The sequence below is a fragment of the Coptis chinensis genome, unplaced genomic scaffold (assembly GCF_015680905.1).
Source record: "Coptis chinensis isolate HL-2020 unplaced genomic scaffold, ASM1568090v1 utg2803_pilon_pilon, whole genome shotgun sequence".
Taxonomy (NCBI): Eukaryota; Viridiplantae; Streptophyta; class Magnoliopsida; order Ranunculales; family Ranunculaceae; genus Coptis; species Coptis chinensis.
Window position 1 is genome coordinate 32671 of NW_028238139.1, and position 26630 is coordinate 59300.

Genomic DNA, 26630 nt, shown 5'->3' on the forward strand with positions numbered 1-26630 from the left:
GATGGCGTAAATTATGCAAGCACAATAGCATTTGGAAAGGCTGCAGAAATAATGATCAAGCATACTGAAAAAGAAATTGCTGCCATCGAAGATAAGGTAAAATGGCAAATGAGAAATCTACTATTTTTACAATTATATATATATTGTTGACTTTCAAATTTGCAACAGGACAATGGAAACGAATTGGTCAATCAGATTTTACAGAGTATAGCTGGAAAAGAATATTGCTTTCGCATTAAAGAATCTGCAAATAACAGTAACTATAGTAGAAAAACGTACAATATTTTGTACGTCTCTACCATGAACACCAATGAAGAAGTAAGTATACTTAAAGTTAAAGTGATATTTCAATTTTATAAATTTACATACTACTACTTCCAAACAAATTTTCGGTATTGTATTATTGAGACTATACAATCAACAACAAAGGAATCACAAATGGAAGAGTTTATACAAAATGTACAATTAAAAATACATATATATGTAATTCTATATATTTAAAATTCAATTCATAATATCAAATTCTAATAATTTTGTTTCTTAATACCAGGAAGCAAGTACAGAGAAATGTGTTACAGCTATATCAACACCAAGTGATCTAACAGAACAGGTATATCTCTTACTTCACAATAATAAATACACATTAAAAAACATTTTTGTAATACTAAGGAACTACTACTATTCATCTATACAGGAAGATACATCCAAAATCAAAAAGAATCGCAGCAACACCAATCTCTCAAATGAATCTCCAAAAGCCAAAAAAGCTTGCAAAAGTTTACATTTCAAGGTAACTTTTCAATTTCCCATCATTTAAAAAAAAACCATTATTGGTGATGTACATTGTTTATAGATGATACTAGATACTAATGTTAATTCGTTTTTCAATACAGGACAATGACTCTGAAGCATGATGCATTGGTTACGAAACTGCTGTGGAAATTACCCAGTTCTTAATAAATGGAAACTGTCATTTTTAATATTAAAATTGCAAAGTCTACTTTCATTGTTTTCAATAGTTGGTTGGTTAACATTTTATCTATATAATTAAAAAGTCAATGGTCTTTCATCTTAGCATAAAAATGAAACCACTAGAATGAGTGTCTGGAATTTTGTGGCGGGGAGTTATATGAGCTGGTGTTACTTGATGGGATGAGATTGATTTTGTAGGACAGGAATTGTATGTTCATTTTGAGAAGTACTTATTGCCTGAGTACTAGGAAATTTTGAGATTAGATATGTTATTGATTATGAATATGAGATTATGATTGGGAGTGCGCAATGACATTAGAATGTGTGTCATGGAATCTGTCAAAATAATAAGGTTGAGAAGGTGTCAGAAAAGTATTCTGAGTTTCAGTGATAGGAGTTTGTCAAGTATTTGAAGTATGAGGAATGTTGTTTTAATGTGAAAAAGTATGAGAAAAAATGTTAGAGTTGAATGATGGTGGAAACAGAGGTATAGAAGTATTAGGTATATAAGTCATGTCAGAGATGGGTGTTGTATGATGGATGTTGGTTTGAGACTTTAATAGAAAATCTTTCTCATCAAATATGACATGCCTAAAGATATAAACTCTTCCTGTCATCGATCTAAGCTACAAAATCTGGGTGCCATCATTAGTTAGCTCGCGAATCCTTGATCTGTTTGTACCGCCCTTCAAGGCACGAAAGAAAAATAGAAAAAAGATACACACGACTGCTACTAAGAACCTAACATAACAATTTTTAAAAATGTGGGCTCAGACATTGATACAGGTGCCTACTTCACTGCAGCTACCATGATCAAAGTTGCTGGATTGGTTCAAATCCAATTTTGTGGGATTTCATGGAAACATGTAAAACATCTTTTCACAGTTGTGTTGCTGAGGATGATGGTGTAGAATCTTTGGAAAGCATTTTCAAAGGGACTTGAGGAAGTAATTGATTGGGGTGGGAAGATTCAACAAGAAGAAAGGGAAAGTGATCTTTGAGAGAAATAGGAGAACCGATAGGGCTGGTAGATGATGGGTCCCTCTGAGTGTTGTCTTTGGGTTAGAAATGGAAGTGTGTAGTGCGGCAAGAAGGGGCAAGATGGTGGAGGTGGAAGGCAGACGAGGAAGAATAAACTAAAGGAGGTGGAAGTAACGACAAAGTCACCTTTCTTTGTGGAAAAAGGAAGTGATTACACACATTTCCACAAAAGTGCAAGGATGGGGTTGGGTTGTTGATTGGATAGCTAAGACACTTATCTTTGGCATTGCACCTTAACTGAGACCTTATGCTATAACTAAGGTTTAAGGACATTTTTTGTCATCAATGACCAGAGTTAGAGAGAAACAATATGGACGAACAATACAGTTCATACCCAGATGGCTGCGATAGTCTACTTAGTGAATAATTCGAGATAAAGAAGATATAGGTTCATAAAAAAGCACCAAGGGACAACCTCACTCAGACTCGGCAAATATTGAGATACAACTCCCCACTAATCTTCAAAATTCTATTACAGTATTACGAGAAGAATCTCATAAACCTTCTGAGTATCCATATTCACATAAAATTTAGCGAAAATATTGATCGGTCTTAACCAAATTTCTGCCTCCTCCAAAACACCAACAAGCAAAGCTACATTATAAAACCTCAAGCTATAAGACCGAACTTACGGAAAGGAAGAGTAATCAAAGCCACCCAAACAAACAACAACAAAAAGCGGTCGGTGATATCCCCTGCATAGATAAACTCATCCGTTTCAGCAGAAATGATTGATAGGACAAACATAGATGCCACAAGTCCACAACTCCAATAAAAATAGAACTAAAATAATGCAGAAGTGTATTAAAGGGAAAAGGAATCTGTTTACGTAAAAGTTTGCTATGTGCTCTGATAAACTAATTTCGTCATTTTAGTGCAATGCAGATCATGTAACTTTACTGCAGTATGTGAACTCAGCATTCTTATCCCACATGAGCATAACTTACCAATGATCCTGCCAAGAACGCCGTTGGATTTCTCACTCAAATAGAAAACCGTTCCACTGCAAGAGACGGTGTATACGTTAACGAAATTAGTTTATGAGAGCACATAGCAAACTTTTATGTATTTTTCCAAAAAAGTAACTTGATTGCTTGATAGTCTGCTAAAGTGGATAAGGAAGTTATAGGCTGTAAACTGTTCCCCTTTAATGATATAAAGAAGCTCACTTAAGATGTGCTTAGTTTATTACTATCTTTTTAGCACTTCAATACATTCTATTGTAGTCCTTAGACTTAGCATTTTCTACAAAAATTGAACCTTACACCTCGAACTACCCCAGTATCCCTCACAAAGCCAAACTGCCCTAGATACGAGTACGACTTAGGGGTCGAAACACCCTTTGCCTGGGAGTTATTTAAAAGAAATGGTGAGGGTGAAGTTTAAAAAGAAACATTTACATTGCAACAACTGTGTTCTCTTGATTTTAGTCTTCCCCTCCCTCGACACACACAGCCCATTTCCATTTCAACATCAATATGTGAAATACAATAGTAAAATAGGATAAGTAAGACAACATGGACTAACCAATTGTCTTTCATTAGTTGACGATATGTTGCTGCTGGGAGTAGTAACCAAAGCAAGTTCCAATCCCGAGGGATCCAGTTCTTTCCTTTGATCTAGGCTAGAATTATGTGAATCATCTGTAAGGGAGGGAAAATTTGTCCTTTTGGTAAGCAATGCCAAGAATCATACATCAGAAATTTGTCAAGATTACAGAAATATAGATAAGAATAACTTACTAGATGGAATTATTGCTAGAGCCAATGCATTAGCTTCCTCTATAACAGTAGCATCAGGATATGCAGTAGAATGTAATCCCTACATACGAAGAATAAAATAAAGAATTGACAACATAACATAATATATCTATATACCACTAGATGAATACAAGATTTACCAGTAGATCTCCAGCATCAGGCTGATCTTGAGAAGCGAGGTTCTTATGAGGAGGGCCAAGCTCAAAGTCAGAAGAAATCTCATCAGCAGAAAACGAAGTTGGGTCACTAACAGATGGCTTATTTTCGTCTGAAGTAGAAGGAACTTCTTCTGGTTTGTATGTCAAAAGTAGTCGTTCCGGTAATTCCTGATTCAGGATGTCCAACAAACAAAATGAGGATGAAATATATGCTCAAAAAATACAGACATGTCATCATGATAGGTTTTTCTTTCTTTCCGTTTAAAAAAAACAAACAATCAAAATGAAATCGTCATGAAAAAATGTCCTGTGAATAGCCTATCTTACTGACCAAGGGCTCTCTCGGAACAGAAACCATGCGTGGTGCCTCTCTTATGTATTCCTCCATGGTTGTTAGAAATGACTGGGGTGGCTACATAAGGAGAAAAAAGCACTGACTATATCAAACTGCCAAGTATAGTGAAAAAGTAAAATCAACTAAACTCCTATTCTCTGTTAGCATTTAGCACCATTACCTCTCTCAAGTCTGGAAACTGGAAATTCCTAGCAAGTTCTAACCCCCTGCAAACTTCATAGAAATCAGAAAGGCCTGCAGCCTGCAATTAAACCCAATGCCTTTAGCAGAAGAAAAGAAACCAATTGAGTTCAAATATGACATGTTTATGGAATACGTAACATGTTAAAATACTTAATATGACATGTTCTCAAGCTACTCTACAGAGCAAACGGAATACTTAACATCTTAGACTTAGCATTTTCTACAAAAATTGAATCTTACACCTCGAACTACCCCAGTATCCCTCACAAAGCCAAACTGCCCTAGATACGAGTACGACTTAGGGGTCGAAACACCCTTTGCCTGGGAGTTATTTAAAAGAAATGGTGAGGGTGAAGTTTAAAAAGAAACATTTACATTGCAACAACTGTGTTGTCTTGATTTTAGTCTTGATCTCTAACAACTACAAAGGCTTGATCCCAACTACGTTGAATGGTTTATAGGACTTGAAACCAGTCTCTCTGCTGAAGCGTGCCCTGGAAATAATGGTTGACAAAACATTGTCAAGAGGATACCTGAAACACTGCTCCAGAGCATCCAACATCATTACTGCTGTCCCAAGATATTTCCCCTATCTAATCTTCCGCCATGCCTTATCCAAACTCAACAACTTAGTGCGACACCCTAACCTTGCACAAACGAAAGGTAAACACTGTACAAGACCTCCCTTATTCACAAAGTGATCATAGCAACTCCAAAAAAAATCCTCAACCTCCGACTTCAACCCATACTTTAAATTGGCCCCAAAAGCTCTGTACAAGGGACTAGCAGTCGCAGAATGGTTATAATTCTTCATCTTTACACTACCAGGCCCATTAGGAACAGCCATAAGTAGTCTTCATGGAGTCCTCACGCCAACTCCTAATTCCTAACCTCGCCTCCCTCCATTACCTTGCGAGTGGCCTCCTCGAATTGGCTGCAAGCTACTGGGATGCTGCCCCCCGCATGCCCCTTCAAAAATAAGTTTTTTAGTTTGGGCAAATGCCATCCCGCCTTCAGTTTAGATTAAACCATTTATTTGAACTTCCTAAGAAACAGAGAACAATGTAGTACAAAACATTATATATAAAGCTAGGTTACATTGACACGGTAGGTGTAATGCAGATGGGACACAGATACGAATTGTTGGGCACGGCCAAATATCAAAATTCAAGGTAAATTACATACATTATGTGTCCGACACGGACACGTATCTGATACAGATTTTTTTCAAAATATGGCGTGTCCATGTAACCTAGATATAAAGCAAGACGATTGTCACATGCATGACCATCATTCGTAATTCTTCTCAGATTTACTGACAAGGCCAGCTGTCATTCGTAAGACTTGATCATGGATTTTTTAGGCCAGCAGAGGGTTGCTTCCAAGTTCCAAAGAAACAGTTACATAACAACAATTTGAAAAAACTGCAGAGCTCCTATAAGATCTTGAATATAATAATATTAGGCATTGCGATGGTTTATATAAAATGTCAATGTTTGAACATGGGGTATCCTTTGCGGCAAGTTTCAAATTTATCAAATGGATGTATGTTGATCTGATTATAGTAGTTACACTAACACTTAGAATCTGCTTTCAAAGTATTTCCAAGGATCAGTATCTAATAGATTCAATGGCTACTCCGCGTTGTAGTCTTAAATGTTTGAAATTTGCTACGAGTACTCGATCTGATGTAGCTTTACTGGGATTACTTCCAAAACAATGTGGTTGCGATGGATTCTTTGAAACATGGATGAGAAAAAGCGTAGTAGCTAACGAAAATGAAAACGAGAATTTTATAAGAAGAGAGCCTCCACTGTTGATCGAGTCATATTAATCTGCTACGTACACAGGTAACACTATAGCATAAAAACTTATTCGTGAGTCAAACACATCTGTGTCTATACATAATTATCTAACTCATGAACTGTTGATAGGGACGATATCCGACGAACAAAGTGCATAACATTGAAGGATATGGGCATCAAGAATAACTTTCTGATGAAGATATATTGGAGCACCTCACACAAGTCAAACTGGAAATATACCAACAAAATGAGATTGAACTAGACGTTGTTACATACTTGCTAAAGAATGAAGGCTTTCTGTCGAAAATGAATATCGATTGAAAATGCTGCCGTGGAAGAGATTATGATATAAAAGACTTTATTCAATTTAGAAAGAAATTTATGAGATTGTCCAAAGGTTCTACCTGTTCAGTCCCTGTTAATGGACAAAATCTAAATTTATGTCTTACCTATCAGATTAATATGACTCGATCCTGTTTTTTAACACCCAGTTGCTTGGGTTGTTCTTTAATTTTCACTAAAGTCAATTTAATCAGCCAAATAAAAATATCAAGGTCCAAGTCAGCCCTGGACACGAAAGGAGTTCAAGCTAAGTTAACTCATTCAACTTTAATCACACATATATTACCGAAAGGTTTTAAAAATGCCTACTCTGTAAGAACAACAGCATTCGTATTGTTATTATGAAAATATTACATTATAAAAAATGCCTCAACAGCTCCTTATCTAACGCATTTCGAATTTGTCCATCTCTAGCCTTTGAAAGCTATCCTAATCCTCTTATCTTCAGTTCTTATACAATTAAAAGTCTTATACAATTAAAAGTCTAAAACTAACACAAGACTGAGAGACTTAGAAATCTTAAAACTCTATTACTATCTCAATACCTACGAATCTTTATCAAAAAAAAACTATAAATCACAAACAAACACCGTACTCCACTAATCTCCAAACCTTCTCTCCTCCAAACAAAGGTATTATTAGAAAACGCAACTACTATACATATAATAAATTCTACAATTTATCAAAATATTTTGATAGTTTCTGAATTCTTCTTTGTGTCAGATTCACTTGTTTGGGATCGTATAGTGGCTCAAGCTTAAGCTTAAGAACTTAGTTACTGATGAGCTTTTCATTCTGCCTAAATTTTGGACTCCCAGAATCTCTACTTTGCACTTTTTCTCATTTCTAAACCTCCGTTTTGTTTACACATTTGCGATGTGTTTTGAGGCCTTGACGAAATTTCCTGGAAGAGCTTTCTGACTCGAGTCCATCTCAAGCTAAAGTAGACATAGAGGTATAGGTTATTACGACAACAATGCAGACCAACAGGCTTTGTGCATATTTTAGCTGTGAATGGTTTAGCATTCAGATCAGGTTGTAACTAGTTTGTGTTATTATTAATTTATTATTATTTTTATTATATTAAATAATTTTATTGCTATTATTATTGTTTCAAAGAATTCTCATAGGATGCTTAGGCAATTGAACTTGCTTTGATGGTAACAGCTGAATGGAAAGATTTATAGTTCAGACTGGATGATGTAACTCGATGATCACGTTGCTAGTCCCTGGGGAGCAGTGGCCATCCTCTTCCTAGATTAGTGCAATTTTCTTTTAATTGGTGCAGTCTCAAACCATTGACTCAATTCTTATACTGAAGGTAACAGAGATGGGGAGGCTTCCAAATCAAACACACATGAAAACTCAAACTGGTGCCTGATGTGGACTGTGTCAGGATTGCTGAGTGACTTGATGCAATAGAGTAAATTGCTTTAAAAAAATCCATGCAATCTACCCATCTCTACGTCTACGTCTACGTCTTATCTCTAGGTTGCAAAGGTTGGTGTTACAGATGTTAGCGAAGAAGTTGGAGAAAATAACAAAAGTATTTAAGATTGAATCCATGAAGATGTGAAGAGAAGTTGCTTCTTTGGGGGGTTGCTTCATGACAGTATTTATAAGCTACTGGGTAGGCCTACAAACAGTTCTCAATTGCACTGGCAAGGTATGTGTAAAACCATTCTTGTGTTACTACTTGGTACTGGATAATTCTAGATACACAATGTTTGTATTCATGTCTTTTGCTGTCTTTGCTTTTTTCATTTATGTTTACTTGTGGAGTGTGAACACTAATGATTGAATATCTACATTCAGACTGATCTAATGCAGGAACTTGAGTCTGACTCTTGCCCAGGACCGATCTCAGGAATCAGGATTCATTTAAATCAAACCATTTAATGAGGGATTGGTTTGGCCAATGCTTGTGCACGCTACATACTGGATGATTATTGGCACCCAGGGTTCTTGTCCCAAGGGTATGCTTACTTTAGGGTAAGAACTAGTCCTTTAGTGAGTATTGCAGTTGTAGTTTTTATTAGTTTTTTAATGTACTTTACTGTCCAGGAAAATTGCTGAAGGCTTCTGATATCCTTGCCAATGTTTTAAAATGCGAAGCGCGGGGCAAGGCGTGTGACCAGCCCATGCCGTGAGCCGTATGAATAATATAGCAGCTATTGTCCATTGAGATTGCAAGGGTGCTAAGTCCTGTCTATATATTTGATGGTGTGACTTTGGCAGGGGAACGTAGGTGATTCTAACTGGTAAGTCGCTGAACAGTGCTAGCAAGATAGACAGGTGTATATTGAAATTACACCATAAACTAGGGTTTCTGACGTACAGATGTTGGACACGGAAAGTATCTGTTAGACAGTATCTGTTTTGTCTAACGATTAAATAAGCATGCCCCCATTGTTTCAAAAGTTCAGCTTCTTCGTCTTAATTGCGCTGTTTTTTTTTTTTTTTTTTTTGAAAACCTCTCACATATGTATATATTTGACAGGCAATATGTTTAAAAATTCGTTAGTAACTTCTTTTCGAACGGTAATTTGCATTTTGAGCTCTTTTCCTTTTTCAAAGCGAAATGCATTTCCATAGTAAAATATGATTTACATTTTACGAGAAAAAACTCGAGGTTTTGTGTTCTGTTTTACAAAAAAACCTGTCACGCTCTTTTTTACATATTTGTTCTTTTGGAACAAGAGTTCATGGTCCTCCTTAAAATTAATTTATTTCATTCATTTCAAAAGTGTCTTCGCTTTTAAACAAAGATTTTGTACTTCTTATTCAAAAAACTCACACATGTTATTTTATATATTTTAACAAAAAATATGCTAATTCCCTTTACACCCGAAAATTATACTTTGCAGAATCGTAGATGTAAATGTTTTTCGCCCAAATCCAATAGAAATAGCTGAGCTCTGTTTGATAAAATGTGCTCTCGTCTTGAAATTGGTACATCTTTTTTTTTTTTCAAATAAGCTAGGGTTAGGCAGACCCTCACCTGTATTAAAATTAAGAGCAACTTACATAGACATATCCACTGACATCCTCTTTAAGATAGGCTTACAAATCTATATCTAGAGGATGCCCAAACTGGACCGAACAAAAACTATTATCCTGCTCTAGAAACATGTCCATGAACTAACAATCTAGCCAAGCCCAACAACAAAAAAGGCCAAAACTTCATGTCTACCGACCCAACCAGGTCAGGCCCAAGAAGAGCGGATGGATCTGGGCGACCCGAACTCCTTCTTCTCAACCCGCCAGCAGCAACCAGCGTCTAAGTGATGTCTTCCCCATCGCAAAGCTAAGGATTAACAAAATCTTGAAGTTATTACCAACTCGTCCTCATAAACCCAAAACAACAATCATTACAAAGTTCATCAACCAAGAAATCATTTTCCAACCAATCAATCTATCATATCCACCCATAGAGAACATTTGAGTGAAATGCACCCCTTAACTGCTATCGCCTCCCTAGTTTCCTGCCAAACACCTTTTGTTTCAAGTCCCAAACTTGCGCTGAAGTTCTCACACCGTGATCCAAACTAGTTCAAAGATAAAACTCCGGGAACAAACCACGAATGGAGTCATGGTTTTGACACACCCAAACTCAGAAGGATTTCTACGGATCAAGAGGGGTCAACAATCTTCTCTACCCATGAACGATGAACAATTGTACCTGCCTTTCAGATCTGCCAGCTAGATCGAGATCCAACACGTTCAGCCAAGACCAATCTTTTGTTACCTCTTGTGAGTGCTCTTGAGAGAGACCGACCGTGTGCTAGAGAGGGGGTGGGCAACTTATCCAGCCACCGGCCGTCAGTGTTGACGCCGGTGGCTGGTCTACGATGTTTATCTAGGGGGGGTGGGCAACTTTAGTTTCTAAGAATTAAACTTATAATATAATATAATGACCAGTTTCTAAGAAATTGGTACATCTTTCTGTAGCTTCTTGTTTGTATAATTGTATGGCATATTGTTCTGTCGCGGGAAATTTGAGGATTCCCTGAACTTTTTAACTGAAGGGTACTTTGTGACAGTGCCATTGGTTAAGTTAGGAAGTTATTAGATTTTCAGCTTTCTGAAGGGTTATTAACTTATTATTATTATCCTTATTATTATTAGTCTCTTTGTACGTGTCTTCTCCACGTAATCCATCCTAATACTTTCCAAATTTTTTCCCCACCTGGTGGACCCCACTGAATGTAGTTTTATTTAATAATTTATGGACTCATTACAATTTGACCTTTTCAAAAAAGACAATAAAAATAAAACATGTTAGAATTAAACCGATTTGGAGGGAATATCACACTGACTTAACACTAACTTAATATGTATTGAATTATTGAGAGAATGAGATAGATAAAATGCTTATTCATTGAGGTAAGTCTAAATAGGAAGAGGCTACCTTTATATACAACTAGGTAACCTCCTTTCCAAGATAAAGGATTATCAGGATAAGTATCAGATAGAGGGTTATCAGGATAAACACCAGATAGAGGGTTATCAAGATAAACACAGATCAATGGTGGGCATCCATATAAGCCCATGGATTTCATAACACTCCCCCTTGGATGTCCACCATTCTTGTGGAAATTATGGTGGATGCATCTTTTTGTAGCATTCTTCTGGATGCTCTATAACTATCCAATGACAGTTGCTTCATTAAAACCTTGCTAAGGAAAATCTAGTGGGAAAAACCAAAGTGAAGGGAAAAAGAGTACAACATTACTCAGAATCATTGTGACTTGCTTTATACTGCCTCATTAAAACCTTTATTAGGAAAATCCAGTGGGATAAAACCTAGCTAGATAAGGGAAAAGAGTACCGTGCATATGTCCTGGGACACATTCTTCAGGATGCTCCCCCTGTTCTATTACTCCCCTTGATAAAGACAAGTCTTTATATGGCTTGGTGGTGAACTCTGCGCATGCCGATCCCATATACAAGCTTTTGAAATGTATGCTTCGATAGTGATTTAGAGAAGAGATCAGCAAGGTTGTCGCTGGAATGAACTTGCTCGACCTTAATTTGCTTCTTCTTCTGAAGTTGATGAGTGTAAAAGAATTTTGGCGCAATGTGTTTTGTCTTGTCTCCTTTATAAATCCTTCTTGAATTTGGGTTATACAAGCTGCATTATCCTCATAAATAATGCTGGGAACACCTGTTATAGAAGGTAATTGACAAGAACTACGAATATGCCAAATTAATAACCTTAGCCATACACATTCACGACTAGCTTCATGAAGAGCTAAAATTTCAGAGTGGTTAGAGGAAGTTTCCACTAAAGTTTGTTTAGTACAATGCTAACAAATGGCAGAGTGGTTAGAGGAAGCTTCTGCAAATGTCAATGAAGCTTCCGCTTGTCGACCCGCTTCTCGGTTGGCATCCTCGAGTTCATCGAGGTGGACATGGTGACACAAATGGTCAAGCAGAGCGGCACCAACAAAGAGTTACTCCTCTTAACCAACTCCCAAATAGTAGAGAAATAAACATGTATGAAGGGTTAGTTGATGGAAATGAGGATGTAGATGACGATCTCTCAGAGAGTGAATCTGAGTTGTTTGGGGATACGTATATAGGGGCTCCAACGATTGCATTGCCTAAGAGCACATCAAAGTATGCAGCGCTTTCTGAGAATCAATGGACTACTGTGAAGCCAAAAAGAAGCAAAAGGATTCAAGAGCGTTCTTCAGGAGAAATAGAGCCTACACTTGCAATGATGAAGAAGGTTAAGTCGTTAACTAAGAACAAAAAGATGAGATATCTTGAGGACTACACAAAAGAGTTTTGGGATGACACTTTGGGACTCACTTATGTGTGTTGTGCTTGTGAAGGTTTCTTTTGTAACTATGAGAAAGCGCAGACTCATCTTAGGAAAGATCATCCTAAGATTGTAAAGGAAATCATGACTAGGAAGTAGGATTCTTAGCTCTACTTTCTTACGGTTCGATTGTAGCATGTCTAGTGATCTCAGGTGTGTTAGGCTTATAGTCTGTCGATTTGCGTCTATGTGTACCTCCTTTTAATGATCAAACTCTTAGGGAGATTTGTAAGGTTTACCCTTTTGCAATATAAACCGGTGGGGGTCTGCCTTAACCCCATAACTTTTTCAAAAAAAAAAAAAAATGGCAGCATTACCACTAAGAAATACATACCTGTTTGGGAGTGACCCTTCTGAGGGTCAGATAAATAACCAAAGACTACATAGCCAACTAGATCATAGTCATTAGTGGAACCATAAGAATAAAATAGTTTCATACAAGTTATTCCATAAAAATATCTTAATATGTGTTTGACATCATTCCAGTGCTTAAGTGTATGTGCATAATTATATCTTGATAAGAAACTAATAGAAAATGCAATGTATGATCTTGTGCACGTATTGTGCTAGATACATAAATGCACCAATTGCACTCAAGTATAGTACTTCAGGACCCAATACTTCATAAACTAATAGAAAATGCAATGTATGGGTTTTTCTCTGTATTCGGTGACCGGACGACCATTGGGGTACTTAATGGATGTGCCTTGTCCATATGAAAATGTTTCAAAACATTCTCGGTGTAATTAGTCTAGTGGAGTAATACACTACTAGAACTTCTCTCGATCTGCAAGCCGAGACAAAGTCTTATTTCCCCAAGGTCTTTCATCTCAAATTCTTTCTTTACGTATTGAGCAGTTATCTCGAGCTCTTCCGGAGTTCCAATCAAATTTATGTCATCCACATAAACGGCTAGTATTGCAAATCCATTTAAGGATTTCTTTATGAAGACACATGGGCAAATTTCATTGTTTGTATACCCTTTCTTAGACAAATATTCACTAAGACGATTGTACCACAATCTTTTGGATTGTTTTAAACCATACAATAAACGTCTTAGTTTAATTGAGTACGTACTCCTTGATTTTGCATCAGGCAAACCAAATCCTTTAGGGATTTTCATGTAAATATATTTGTCTATGTCCCCATGCAAGTAGGCAGTCACTACATCCATGAGTCTCATATCTAAGCTTTCGGAAACTGCTAAACTTATTAGATATATGAAAGTTGTAGTGTCCATAATAGGAGAGTATGTTTCTTCATAATCAATCTCAGGTTTCTGCAGAAAACCTTGTGCCACAAGGCGTGCCTTATATCGAGAAATTTCATTTTTCTCGTTTCGTTTTCAAACAAACACCCATTTGTAACCTACAGGGTTAACACCTTCTGGGGTTTGTACTATAGGTCCAAATACACCACGTTTATTGAAAGAGTTTAATTATGCTTGAATAGCAAATTCCAGATTGGCCAATCTTTCTTTTGTCGACAAAACACGTGGTTCATTTATTTTTCATCATTGTCCTTTGATGTTCCAATAGCTATACCATAGTTAAATATGTCATCCATGACAAGTGCTTTTCTATTCCACAATTCACCTGAACATGCATGGAATATTGAGATCGATCTCTTTATTTTCAGGTACCTGTGCCTCTCCAGGGGCAACCATATATAGGCATTTCAGTGAATTTTGGATATTTGCACATTTTCATTATTTGTTTATGGAGCTCCAGCCATTACCTGACTATTATTTGGACAAGATGGTTCCTTAGTTCTCCTCTCCTAGGAGCACTCTCTTTGGATCTTATAGGTCTACCACGCTTTTAGTGTATAGTAGATTCATTTGCCGCCATGTTTGGACCTCGTCCAAATGGAACATCAATTATAGCTGGCACATTCATGGTTACTTTTACCATATCATTAAATGCTTAGGCATTTTCTCTGCAACCGCTTGCAAGTATATCATTCTCCTTATCTCATATAGTCACATTCATTGTTTGGATTCTTAATGAGACAGAGGACGGATCCAAGTTGCTTCACGTCGTTCCATCGAGCAACCATTGCTTTTCTCCCCCTAACGACGGGAAGACTGCCTCATTAAATTGACAATTATGTAATACATACTGTCTAAGTGAGCTTCTTGCTCCCAACGTTAGATATGATACACAATGTCTTTCTCATTTATGGGTATAGTCTACCGGACATATATCCATAATACTTTTCTTCATTTTTATATCCATACATTTTGACATAAAGCAAAATAAATTTGTAAAGATTGATACTGGCACAAGTATATTAAGAAAAATAAAACTTGAGATTCATAATAAGGAAATGCAAAATATTAACGACAATCCTAGCCTAGACTGTCCATGAATAAAACACAATATTAACGGTAAACGTTCCATGAATTGGTAATAAAAATATAATTAACTAAATAAATCATTCCAAAGATGAAAGTTTGCTCATCAAACTTTCCCATTGCATTTGGTAGTATGACCATCTTCTGGTGATCATACCTATCCTTCAGGGATTTCCAAAGACCTGCTGGGTCTTCCTCTATTAGGTACTCATTCTTTAAGTTGTCATGAATATGATGACATAGGAATATGAGAGTTGTGGCCTTTAACATATATGATTTTAGAACTTCAAGTTCTTGAAAACAAAATAGCTATAAAAACGAATTGGGCCTACATAAATGACCACTGTAATGGGCCAAAACCGAACCAGTCCTTATGGGTTGGACCTGACCAAGTCGATATAGTCAACCAGACGATCTTAGAACTTCAGGTTCTTAAAAAAAATAGATCTTGGAACTTTAGGTTCCTAAAAATTCGACCTTAGAACTTCTGGTTCCTAAAAATTAGATCTTGGAACGCCAGGTTCCTAAAAATAATAGATCTTAGAACTTCAAGTTTCTAAAAAAAAATAGATTTTGGAACTTCGGGTTCCTAACAATTTAATTCTTGGAACTTCAGGTTCCTAAAAAAATAGATCTTGGAACTTTGGGTTCCAAATATATCGTAGAACTTTAGGGTCTACATCATTGTTCAATAGTATACATAAAAAAAAAATGAAAATGAAAAGAATTGCATGTAATTCTATGTTTTAATCCATCTCACAATATAAAACAAAGAATTGCATAGATTTGGTAAGGAATACGATACCTATCCGATTGAAAAATCAGATTACCACGTTTCGCTATTCGATGAGAAATTGGCCCAAGGCCATAAAGAACTGTAAAACTGAATCAGCTCTGGACGAATTAGGCTTAAATCCATACACCGTTGGAAACATATTTGAGTTAGCTTTCTAATGCAATAAGCGGATTGCAAAACCGATCACCGAGTAGAAAGTTATAACTGTTTTCGTCAGAAGTGTCTTTCTATTCCGAATTTCGAAGCTAATATCATGAGCTGGGTTTTATTAACTTAAGGCCCATAATCAATAAAACATATGGGCTTTGACCTTTAAAAGTTATTAGGCCCTTTATCCAGTAAAATATAAAATGTTGTCATCGTCTTCTTCACTGGAATAGCCGACCATAAGTTTTTAAAGGAATCACCGAATCAAGTACTTAAAGCTTGATTTAACTTTATCATAATAGATGCATAACATTTAACAACTAGTCATTATAAAGCCCAATTAGAAAAAAAAAAATAATAACCATGATGAAATTAAATATTGCATGCTCCATGCCTCTCTAGAAGGTTGTTATCTTGCTTTACAGCATCACAAGTCATACCTAAGTATGGCATAGCTAATAAATTGGTATTAACCCTTTTCTTTTATCAAACTAAAAACAAAAGAAAAATTTAGAAGTTGATCCAGGAAATATAAATGATACGATGAACATTAGAGCTCTTTACTTCAGCTACCAAGGCACAATGAAATTTAATAGACTTGACCTGGATAATCTATAGTCAATCAGTCCTTACAGTAGATCTTATATTTCTTACCACATTTATTTATTTATTAATTTGCATGTTTATTGGTAGATAGGTATTGCACTGGGAGTCAAAATGGCCCTCAAACCCTTAGCCCGCCCGCTCCGACCCGGCCCATGGGCCAAAAAAACTCTCAAAATTAAGCCCTCATACATTCGTGGGCTGGGCCGACCCGGCCCTCAAGCCTTTGAGGGGAGGGTATGGGCCTAGACTTCGATACTTAAGCCCTTCCTTAAGCCCTACCTCATTGGGCCCTCAACATTTATTACATATATTTTAATAAAAATTTTACAATATATTTCATTTTAACATTAATATCTTTAAAAATCACTTAAAAAACGTTTATCTATTAAGTTTGCCAACCTTATAATTTCATTATAATATTTTTATGAAATGAATTTAAGCGGTCTTAATTGACTAATACAACTTTTAACAAGTTTTTAGTAGTTTGAAAGGTTTAATTGTGAAGTTGCATTCGATTTTATCATTTTTAACTAATGTTTCTAAATTTATTTTGTAAATCAAATGTATAACATAAGATATCCGGGCTCTCGCGTTTGGCCCTCAAGGCCGCTCAAGCCTACCGAGAGGGGTTGGTGCAGTAAAACTTTCGAGATTTAAGCATTGGTCCGACCCAACCCGACCCTCGAAGTAAATGAGGGTAGGGTAGGAGGCGGCCGACCCAAAGCATAATGGGGCTTCATTGTTTGAGGGTCGGGCCAGCCCGGCCCAGCCCATTTGACACCACTATTTTGCACAGAGCTTAATTATCGTACCACATGCAGATCATTCATCGACTCTCTTGACTGAAAAGCAAAAACACCTCTTATATTACATTACCGGAATTCGGCGCTAAAGACTACCGATAATAGCACCTTCGTCTTCTGTTTTACGCGACTCGATTGAAACAAAGCGGTTTAAACATGCACTTACGGTAACAAGCCGAGGAAAAAGGCGTTAACAGTAAAGTTAAATTCAACGGTAAGTAACGAATTTAATACCAAAATACGAATTTAAATTCAATAGTATCGATTACGATTCATAATAACAAATTAAACACATACCATTAATCGTAAGTAAAGCACATACCTTTAATCCAAAGCTAGAGATTATCGTGCTGATAATTTACATGTTAGAATTAAACCAATTTGGAGGGAATATCACACTGACTTAACACTAACTTAATATGTATTGAATTATTGAGAGAATGAGATAGATAGAATGCTTATTCATTGAGGTAAGTCTAAATAGGAAGAGGCTACCTTTATATACAACTAGGTAACCTCCTTTCCAAGATAAAGGATTATCAGGATAAATACCAGATAGAGGGTTATCATGATAAACACCAAATAGAGGGTTATCAGGATAAACACAGATCAATGGTGGGCATCCATATAAGCCCACGGATTTCATAACAAAACAAAAATAGTATGAACTATAATATTGGCGTTTGGCAAGGAGCAAAATAGAAAAGAAAAATTAATGACGCGATGAATTTTACTGTAGAGCCTCCGGTTTTCTTTAAAGAAGTAAGATTATAAAATTACTAGCATCATGCACGTGCGTTGCACATCTTAACCATATGCCACTGAACCAGAAAATAAATTTCCTAATAAAAAACAAAGAGGAGGTCATCCTTTCTAATCTTACAATCAAATCATCGAATGAGACCCCCATAAATAATTCAAATTGGAACAAAAATTAGATATATGACATACCAAGTGAAGACAAAAAGTCAACAAAAGACACACATGAACAATAGGCAAACCAATATCAGAAATTAAATTTTTACATAGAAGAAATCATAGTTGTTCGCAACATCAAGAAGACATTACCTATTCGAACTTCAAAAATTAAGAGGGAACAAAAATAAATTACACATGAAGCTCTAAACTATAATTCCACGCTTGGGACCTTGCAAACAAATCCCTCCTTTAATATTTAGTTCAAACCAACAAAACTTCTCCCCCGCTTGGTTGAAATAAAATCTTGCTCTATCAATATGAACTTTCATTAGCTCTCTTTACCCATCCGAAACCTTCCTCGAAAAAACATCTTCGTCACACAACCCAAATTGTGTAAGATCATCTTGTCGAAAATATAATCTCCCTCTTAAAATACTGTTAAGATAAGTAAAACAATGTTAATGGGTAGAATGGTAGGATTAATATAAGTATTGTTGCAATCAAGTTATACGGATAGTGACGGATTGAGTGAATCTCATAGGAACAACAATCTTATTGAGAATGCAAGGATAGGGATATGGATAATATGAGATTAGTGACATTTTAGTAAGTTTTGGGATTTTTTATGAGCTTCCTCCACTCCATGTCAAGCATGAGTCTGGTCATAACACTTTCCAATATTTTATGTGTCTTGCTTTTTACAATGCTTTCACCTGTGTCATTCCAACAAAGACATTGATGCTTATGAGATAGCATGCTAATATGTTTGAACTGCACATGTAATAAATTAAGAGAACGTCATTACACGGTTTAATTATCTTATCACCATATGTCAGAATCTGCTTCCTTGGCCTCCATTTGTTTGCCTGAAATCCAACAAAGCTTTTATAACATTGATACCTGGTACAATACTAAACCATTTTCCTTTTTCATCATAGCTTGTACAACATCAATTTCTAGAACTTGAAGTGAATAACTTTATATGTATGATTGTATGGCACACAAATGCTTAAGACATTGCGACCCTTATGTTTAGTAATGACTCTGGTGTAGCTCTACATGTCCACAGAAAATGCTTCCTAATACCCAGAGCCAAATTTTTCGTTATGCAAACAATAACTATAAACACAATGTGTTATAAACCAATGTGTTATCTGTTACAAAGACTCAACAAGTTTATCAGGAAATGAGAGGGAAGAAATTTACAGGAATCTTCCACTATAATATAATGATTCTTATGTGCATAAGTTGTGCCCTCATATTTAAACACGGTTGTTTATTGTAAGTAGGACAATTTACAAAATCAGGGGGAATGTGTCAAAGAAACACTCCACCTCAGCACGGTTGGTAGATAGTTGTTTCTCGTCATCCCCGAATATCTAACCAACTTTTGAAAAGGAAAAAAGGAAAATTAACACGCCCTGAATAAAAATAAACGCTATAAGAACTACTAAATCTGCTAGAACTCTCAAAAAACAAACCAACACCTGACAAAACAATTTCTTTGTATGAAACACAAACAGTATACCATTCGAAGAATAAACATGAAATACACAAATGAATGAAAGATTGACTATATACTTTCTTATGTTACCGTTACACAAATAAGCATCCATAAGCTGAGCACACAAACGACAATCTCCATCCAACACAGTTCTCAAAAAAATTCCTTGAAGACTCTTAGCGTTTCTAAATGACCCATGTTCCAAAACAAACCTTCATTAATTCCACTGTCAAATAACTTATTAATCTATAATCACAGCAAATTGCAGAACTACTAAATTGAACACATTACGAAATCTAACTAATATATCAAAATACAATTTATTATTATAATGAATTCAAAATTCAAAAAAAAAAAAAAAAAAAAAAAAAAAGTTTAAGACTTTAACTAACTGTTTTTAGAGGAGTAGGATAGGGCACAGGTGCAACATAATTTTTAGTTTGCAAGTTGTAATGCGGTGAATAAACTTCGAGTGCTAGCACCAACACACCTATCCCCAAATACATCATTACAGATTAGCCAATAGCCCAATATTTAGGCAAGGAGCAACTCTGGTGCCTACATACCATATATTTTTTCAGTTAATCACATGTCCACTAAATCATTCATAGAGTACAGAAGCATAACCAAGGTAAATCAAACTTTATATGTCAAAGGGTGACTTGTTGGTCCATATTTACACTTAATGGTATATATATCTCTATTAGTAAAGTACACCATAATTAACCTAACCTTTTAAATTAGACCAACCTTTTATCTACCACTAAATACCCTTGATTAGATATTAAAATAAAATATTCAATGCCTTTAAAAAAGACTATTCTGTCATTTCAATTTTTATTTCCATTTATACCCTTAAGTTATAACACCATCACAAAGGAGTTTTATGTAAATTCAGGTTGAAAACCAAATGCACGCACTATATGACTATATGAATTGTACGCCTATATTTATTAGTCATTAATTAAGACTTAAATTACCATAAATACACTAATTCTTTCCCTTTTCGTCTCCCTCTCAATCTCTACGTATCCCATCTTTTTTTTTGCAATTAGATTGACATACCTATTTTTGAGTTAGGCTACTACGAACGAGGCAACAACTTCTCTTGAGCAGTTCCATGAATCTGAATGTGAAATTACTCGCTTTTAACTGTTCCTCCATATTTTTTTTATACTTTTATTTTGCTTTCTAACTTTGCAATTTGCACTTATACTGCAGAGATACTAGGCTTTTAACAATGGAAAACATTATGATTCTTGCTCTGAAGAATCTAATAGCAATTATCAGGTATTTGGATATTATAGCCCAGCTTCAACTATTTCTTGTGTTGGTGCATCCCTGTTAAATTCAGATGCAGAGAGTTCACCTCGAGGAAATACCCTGGACGTGGAGAACTTCTATTTATCACAAAGTTATCAATCAGGTGATCAGGATAAGGAGATAGATCGGCGTAGTCATGGTTCATATGGTTTTTTGGAAGCCAAGGGTTCTCTTGATGCACTCAATCTACTAAATGATAGTAATCGGTTTTCCGACACTCTGCCGGGTGGTATGTTATCCCCTTCAGGCCTTGATTGTCAGATAAATGTGAGGATTTTGTCTGGGAACAAGGAAGCAATAAAAAGAACTCTAAGTTACCGTGCTCCTCAAAGTGATGAATATGCTGCACTGAATCGATGTGAAAATGAGTTTGCATATAATTTACACAGGGAAGCAACTTTTCATGAACCACACTCAATTTACAAGACCACAACATCTCAGCTTGGGAAGATAGCTTCCGAGGAGGTTGAAGATGCCAGTTCAGCCTCTTCTGAGTTATGTGATTTGGACGACACCAATTTGGAGATCAAGTTTGAAGGAAAGCATGCTTTCAGCAATCCCTTTATAGTGCTTCCACAACATTCTTTGATATTGAGTTTCTCATGCCTTATGAAATCCATGGATGCTGGTCCATAAGGACCTTCAACCAAACGGGAGGCCTTTTCACGGGATAAAGCGCCGAGAATCTTCGGATGCTCCTTTCACAGGATAAGCGGCAGGTCAAATGCTGTGATGGGTTTTCAATAATTTCTATGATGTGAGTGGAAGGTTTTTTTTTTTTTTTTTTTTTTTTTTGCCCTAGAAGTGATTATTACAAGTGGCGGATTTCTATAGTCAGCAACTAGGCAACGTGCCAACGTTAACTTTGAATCCCTGACCAGTGCTTTATATTCACTTCTCTTTTTCCTTATGAAGGGGATACTCGCAGGCTCCTGACGAGCTAACATATGGAGTTGATATGAAAAGGATCAGGTGGTGCGGTATCCTCCAGGTGTGGTGTCATATACAATTTTATCTTTGAAATTTGTTGGAGATACATTTCTTAAATCAACAAGGTTGTGACTTGCTCATTTATAGAGAATTGCTCTCTCTTATTTGGTTGTTGCAATTCTGGAAATCTCAACAAAAGATGGACAAGCCAAGGATCTTTTACCTGGATGGCAACCTGCATTGGTGGGCACATTCTCATTTTATTCCTAAAATAATTATATATTGTTTTTATGTTATTCATATCAGTGGAACGATCTCAACACACCTGCTTTTTTTTTTTGCAATTTGTAGGCTGGCAGGCGCATGTGTTCTTGTAGTTTACCTGTTAGTTATTTATGGAGCCTATGTTCCTGATTGGCACTTTAGTGTCTACAACACGAAAAGTCCTGATTATGGGAAGATGTACTTTAAATGTAAGTAAACTTTCACCCTCACCACATAACACTCCTATAATATTTTATTTTCGCCGCATATAAGTTTTTTAGTTATACTTCATTGTTCACCCAACAATGCCCATACTACTTATGAGCAATTTGCTTAGATGACTTAGCTTTGAGCCTATAAACTGCCATTAGATTAAATACTAAGACATCAGTTGCCTTGCTAATTTGATCCAGAATGCTAAAGCAGTGAATTGCTAAATTATCATAAATCAACTTAGGCATATGTTGCAAATTTTGATTGGTTCGGCTATTTATTTTATCCAGCATCTTGCACATAATATTTGGTTTCAAGAATGCCCTGGACTATGCCGAGCCTAAGATTTGAGAGTTTGTTTTGTCATTCATTTTTAATTGCTTGCTCCATCTAAGGGTGGTGGATCGATCAGCTGCGTCTCAGGGTTATTTCCACATCATGGTGACTCCATCGAACATAAGGTGATTTCCTTTTAGCTTTGCATTTATGTCGACACTATGACAGCTCAGGTATATGTTTTGCAAGTGTTGGAGTAAGCACCTGCTTTTAGTGTTTTTCAAGGACTTCCTCTTAAATTTCAGGGACTTCCTCTTAAAAAAAATGTCAGTTATACATGTCGTCTTAGGTTTGGATTCAACCTGTATAGGTCATTTAGTTTCCATTAGGAATATCATTCGATCTCAAGTCAGTCATAAAGCTTCAGGATGTTTAAGCTCGGCTTTTTTTAGGTTTTGCATGAGAACAACAACATTTTGGTCGTAGCAATAGTAGTTTGTTAAGGGGCAAATAAAAGTACATTGCCTCTAAAGACATCCATTTTTGGCACTACAAAGTGACAATGTGCTCGCCCAAGTTGAATCAGCCAAGCCTAACAATAAAGACCAGACAATGGTGAAAAAGACAAGCACACCAACTGAGTAACCCCAGTACATTGTTCACATAAGCCTGCAGCTTTAACTATCAATTTTATACCTGCAACTTTCCCCAAGTGTCAAGGGAAAGTCAAGTAACATTTAGAAGCAACATACCTACACTTTATCTCTGCAACAGAAATAACTTTGAAAGACTGATTCCGCACTCTGTTAAATTCTTTATCATCTCCTATATAAGTTGCAGCTCTTAATGCATATGTATTTACTCCATGCAGTTTCTATTGCTTCTTACATGCGCATCAAACTTTTGTTACCTGATTATTTTTCTTCATTATACAAAATTTTAACAATTGTCCTTCCACATAGTAGTTGTCCATTTACAGGTTTGCTTGTGTGGGTCTATTATGGTGGAAAGCTCACCAGTTTTGGACAAATATGTTAAATGAATCTTCTTTTCCAATAGCCATCACCTTGCAGAACTACAATGACAATGTTCTCTAATTCCTCTAATGCCTCAAAGACTTAATATGTTGCATGCCTGCGCTAATTTTAAAAGTTGATGGCGAACAAGGCCATCAAACTTGCTATTGCATCTATTCGTTTCGGTGCAGCTGAAACAATGCCTAATATCTCAAGTAGGCACAATTTATGATATTCCAATCATTGTCGAGAATCTATCTACTTAAACTGCTCTCAATCAGCAGTTGAGCTACTAGCCCAATGCTGTTATAGCTGCTGTAAGACCCGTTTCTTATTAATTGTAATGTATATAAATTGTTTTTATCAGGCACTGATTTAACAATGTTTTTCTTTGGGTTATACAAATAATAGGTCGTTTCTCACTTCCTCTGAAGATTCAAGCGGGAAGAATTGGAACGCAACCTCAAGTGTGCACCCATGCATATAGCAAATCCAAACTTCAGTGACGGCTGTCTTTGAACGAGCTGCACCCTGTAGCAAGAGGTTAGTCTAATGATGTGTCAGTATATATTTTATATATATTCAATAACGCAAGCAAAGGAAACAAACTAATCGATAATTTTATTGAATTTACAATATATATGTTTGCCTTTTAATATTTTATATATGTTCTTAATCCGGATATCCCAATGCTATACCTTCAATAAAATTGTTAAACATCAAGGAACTTAAATACGTACTTGAATTGACAAAATAACAATTGCTTTTCACCCTCCAATTTGTTGGCTACACACATACTTTGCTTAATGTCTTTCTGATTTGATATTTTGATTTAATTTGCAGGTAATTCTGACAAGCTAACCAATAGGTTACGTCAATTGGGATGAAGGTCGAAAGAATCCTGATGTTTACAATATTATCATAAATGATATGCTGAAGAAGGTCCTGGAGACAACAGTTCCAGTTTTTGTTGCTCTAGACAATCGTAAGAGGGACAAATACATCAATACTACTTACTCTTTTTCAACAAAACAATTAGGCAAAATCTGATGGAATCGATGATGAACGATTTCATAATGCTGGCCCATACCGAATCAATATGAGATTTTCTGCAATGGTGGATGGGAATAACCAGGACTAACCTTCCCAACATAGTGTGCCATTTCTTCCCTTTTGAATTCATGTAAGTTATCTCGGACAATGGAAGCCAAGTAACTATTATGGCCAACTCAGTCTAATAAAAACTAAGTACTTGACTCTGCTCAAGTTTTCATCAGGCGTACGGTATTGTCTTCTTTAGAAGTGTTCCAATTGTACTCACACTTGATCTAATCAATCAAATTTATTTATTTAATAGAAATTACTTATTTAAACATTGTGATGAATTCAAAAGGATGCATCAAATATGATCCTCTGAATCAAATTTGCTTCCACTTCTAAAGGTGACCCTAATATATGATGTATGCACACAATAATATGTGCAAAAACTAACCTCATGGGAGACTTCAATAGCCTCACAATTGGGGTGGGATGCGTCAAGAATAGTCTAACACTAAGAACCTTTTTAATAGCTACTCATATGTGTGTCGATTACTACATTAAGCTAGCATATCCTAAGTTCCTATTTGGAGATTCTTCCATATCTAAGTCCAAACTATTTGGATATTCATCCATGCCGTTAGGCAATATTAATTTATACATTACTATAAATCCTAAGATGCAACATCAAAATTACTTTTTATATGCTCTAATCAACACTTTTCTTTATCATCTCTATAAATAGCGTCACCCTCTTGCTATGCTCTAATCAACATTCTGCTCTATCATCTCTATTAGTATTGTACACCCACCTCTAATGCTTCAACAAATTAAAAATTTGGTGTCATAACCATTTTCACTAAAGTTATTCTATATTTGAACTCCGTTAGCTACATATGCTCTTTATTTTGACACAAACAATGCAAATTGCTTTATGTCCTTATTTAGATAGATTACCTATTACATGGCCAAGTACAAACACTTTACTATCGTTCCATTTTTTGTTCTGCAAACATATACCATCCCAATTAAAACTGATATTTTCAAGTGTGCAATGTTGGATATTAGTGTGGGTTGGGTGTTAACTAATCTTTTTCATGGTGTTTCATATTATCATTCATTTCTCTATATCCCATTGACTTATAGAAAACCGTCAGACTTAATAACATCAAGTAAGCATACCACGCAATATTATGTACCAAGTTTGCATACGCAACCGTTACTAAATATATATATATGCTTGCGTTATTAATTAGACTATTGGTTTTATAGATTTGTATTGGCATCATCATGTGATAACTGTGAAAATATAGGCAACTTTTAAAATAAACCAATAAGCAAGGGTCGAAAACACATTATTACAAATTATTAGATTCGCATAACTGCTTCAAAGCAATTAGATTAAATTCTTGCGCGTCCAAAATGTCGGTACAAATTATGGGCTTTCAATAATCCCGTCAGGTTAGCCCAACTTAATCCTTCGCCAGCCTCTTAAATGTTTCGTCTCCCACTGTATTCACTTAAGTTCAAGCAAAGGGAATGGAAAGACACCAATAAATAAATTAAAAAAAAAAACGGAAACCCTTTGAACCAAAAATGATTACCCACTATCCATAGCTCCTCGCCAATCATAACTCGACGAACCCCATTAATGCCCGATACAAAATATGCGTTTGGCTCTCCAGCTTATTTCTACTTTGGGTTGGTTTGTTTTCTATAAATCCCCACGATTTGATTACATTTCCTCAACTATTATAGTCTCATTGCTTATTCATTCTCTCCAACTAGACAAAGAAGCTAGGCATGTTATACTTTCTTATTGTGGCCCTCCACTTTTATTTCGGATATTTCCTAACTAATTCATTTTCTTTTTTTGGTTATTCCATTATAGGCTATGGCTTATAACAACATTCCAATTTCATTCAAGAACTTACTCGATGAAGCATCCCGAATCCTAGGTATGCAATTACCATTGTATGGATCGAATTTCGTCAACA

The 26630-nt window shown here is 35.9% G+C and overlaps 1 protein-coding gene and 3 long non-coding RNA genes across 4 annotated transcripts; 3 read left to right on the forward strand and 1 right to left on the reverse strand.

Annotated features, from left to right (window-relative positions):
* The first annotated feature begins 431 nt into the window (after positions 1-431).
* Positions 432-1095, forward strand: LOC147473293 (uncharacterized). The gene is made up of 3 exons (XR_015210495.1): positions 432-610; positions 695-790; positions 894-1095. It is a non-coding gene; the product is annotated as an uncharacterized LOC147473293 (long non-coding RNA).
* Positions 1096-2959: 1864 nt separating this feature from the next.
* On the reverse strand, positions 2960-4598 carry LOC147473294 (putative clathrin assembly protein At2g01600). The gene is made up of 6 exons (XM_086587626.1): positions 4447-4598; positions 4263-4343; positions 3914-4099; positions 3756-3834; positions 3541-3656; positions 2960-3016 (listed from the first exon to the last, which is right to left on the reverse strand). Exons 2-6 carry the CDS (start codon positions 4317-4319, stop codon positions 2993-2995), a joined length of 462 nt encoding a protein of 153 aa, XP_086443752.1. The 5' UTR covers positions 4320-4343; positions 4447-4598; the 3' UTR covers positions 2960-2992.
* Positions 4599-7446: 2848 nt separating this feature from the next.
* Positions 7447-9028, forward strand: LOC147473295 (uncharacterized). The gene is made up of 3 exons (XR_015210494.1): positions 7447-8282; positions 8432-8608; positions 8681-9028. It is a non-coding gene; the product is annotated as an uncharacterized LOC147473295 (long non-coding RNA).
* A 14541-nt stretch (positions 9029-23569) lies between these two features.
* LOC147473296 (uncharacterized) lies at positions 23570-24798 on the forward strand. The gene is made up of 3 exons (XR_015210499.1): positions 23570-23912; positions 24007-24138; positions 24439-24798. It is a non-coding gene; the product is annotated as an uncharacterized LOC147473296 (long non-coding RNA).
* The last annotated feature ends 1832 nt before the right edge of the window (positions 24799-26630 follow it).